The 1,955-nt window shown below is 40.3% G+C and overlaps 1 protein-coding gene across 1 annotated transcript; it reads right to left on the bottom strand.

Moving 5' to 3' along the window:
- On the bottom strand, nucleotides 207–1,633 carry LOC109227663. Its single transcript, XM_019392864.1, has 4 exons — nucleotides 1,322–1,633; nucleotides 831–1,213; nucleotides 329–693; nucleotides 207–286 (listed from the first exon to the last, which is right to left on the bottom strand). Exons 1-4 carry the CDS (start codon nucleotides 1,631–1,633, stop codon nucleotides 207–209), a joined length of 1,140 nt encoding a protein of 379 aa, XP_019248409.1.

Consider the following 1,955-nt stretch of genomic DNA (forward strand, 5'->3'; position numbering starts at 1 on the left):
ACTTAGCAGAAAAATCTTATCATTTGAAATGATATTGGACCCTATGAGATGTCTACTTGACTCCATGAATCTGTGTAATGTTAAACCACCCCCAGAATGAGCATGATAACATGCTAATACCACTGAGAAATAACCTAACACCATACATACATTATGCACAATAGAACAGATGTCAAGCTCAAGTCATATGTGAGCAACTATGATCACTAATCCGGAGCCTTCCTCTTTGCTACCCTCACCCTAAGATTAGGGATATAGTCCTTGTCACGATTGAGTAATCTCCTCCCTGCACCAGGCAATTTAGAAAATGAGCTAAAACTTACTATACCTGCAAAAGAAAAATCTATGTTAGTTGAAAAGTCTGCCAGTGTGTTGCCCTCTCTCAGCACATGCTGGAATATCACATTGTGACTCTCCTTAATCCCTTTGATCCTTTTCACCTCTTGTCCAATATTCTGTGGTGTATCCCATTCACCTTCAATGATCCTCTTCAGTACTAGAGAATCAGTCTCTACAATTAGAGGATGTAGATGTTGTTCAACACAAAATGATAGCCCTTCAACAATTGCTTTAGATTCTACCACAATGTTAGTTGTATCTTCAATCTGTTCTGCCCTAGCAAACACCAAATCTCCTGCACTATTCCTCACACAAAAGCCATAAAAACTTGGTCCTGGATTGCCCCTTGATGCACTATCAGTTTATATTTGAACCAGCCATCATAGGGTGACTGCCAATCCACTCTCTTGGTTACAACATATGGTTTATACCCCTCAAAGAATCTGATCATGTCTGGCCATAGCAATGGAATGTATTTCAACCAAGGCTACCTTACCCTTGCTAAATTATGCAATGTCTTATTCACTTCATGGATCATCCTACTACATGATGCTGCACCTCCATATTTCATAGTGTTTCTCCTCTTCCAAAGCTCCCATATTATTACTGCTGGAGCTGCTTGAAACAAAGGTTTGAGCTTTGGGCAGCAATCAACATTCCACCACACCTTTATAATTTGATGAACTTGGACAAGATTCTCTACTATACCTGTTGCTTGCGTAAAAGTTCTCCACACGCTATCTGCAATTGGACTTGTTAGAAAAAGATGTTGGAAGGAATCCTCATGAGGTTGAATGCAGCACCAATATTTTGAAACCACCATGTGCCCACTCCTTCTCCATATGTAATCAGTAGGAACCTTGCCTTTCCATAGCTTTCACAAAAAGAATGATATTTTGAAGGGCATCCCCTTAGTCCATAAGAGCTTGTATTCAGGATTAACATGAGCTCTATGCCTCACAATTTGCCATGCACTACTTACTGTGAACCTCCCTGAAGCTGTAGGCATCCACTTAGGTGTGTCCCAATATTCATCATTATCTTCAAATAGAAATTCTTGCCTAATGTGGTTTGCAATGTCCATAGGAAAAGATTGTTCCAAGAGCTGCACATTCCAATCATCTCCCTCTCTCAAATCTGCCACCTCTTGAAGTTCTTCATCAATGTGAAACTCTGGAGGGGAAACATGATATAAAGCCCCTAGGCCAGTCCAATTCTCATGCCACACATTGGTCGACCCCCTATTCATTTCCCACAAAATTTCATGCTCAAATTCTTCCCTTGCCGATAACATTTTCCTCCAAACATGTGAGCCTCCCCTAAATTGAAATACAGTAGGTATTTCTTTCTTACAATATTTGTTCCACTATAGTTTGACCATAGGGACTTGGAAGTCCTAAACCTCCACCACAACTTAGCAAATAAGGCTTTAGAAACATCAATCAAGGATCTAAAACCTACTCCCCCCTTCCTCCTTTAGGAAGATATAGGTTGTCCCATTTTGTCCAATGTCTACTCCTCTCTTCTTCCTTATTGCTCCAGAAAAACCTTGCAAATGTTTTATGTAAGTGCTCAAGCACATTGTTAGGTGGATCAAGGACAGAAAGTGTATGTAG

This window comes from Nicotiana attenuata, chromosome 6, assembly GCF_001879085.1.
Source record: "Nicotiana attenuata strain UT chromosome 6, NIATTr2, whole genome shotgun sequence".
Classification (NCBI taxonomy): Eukaryota; Viridiplantae; Streptophyta; class Magnoliopsida; order Solanales; family Solanaceae; genus Nicotiana; species Nicotiana attenuata.

Coding starts and splice junctions, on each gene's coding strand:
- LOC109227663 (XM_019392864.1), bottom strand. CDS start 1,633: ATGTTATCGGCAAGGGAAGAATTTGAGCATGAAATTTTGTGGGAAATG. Junction 1,214..1,321: donor CAGCTTCAGGGAGGTTCACA/GTAAGTAGTGCA, acceptor TTTTTGTGAAAG/CTATGGAAAGGCAAGGTTCC. Junction 287..328: donor CATAGATTTTTCTTTTGCAG/GTATAGTAAGTT, acceptor TGCCTGGTGCAG/GGAGGAGATTACTCAATCGT.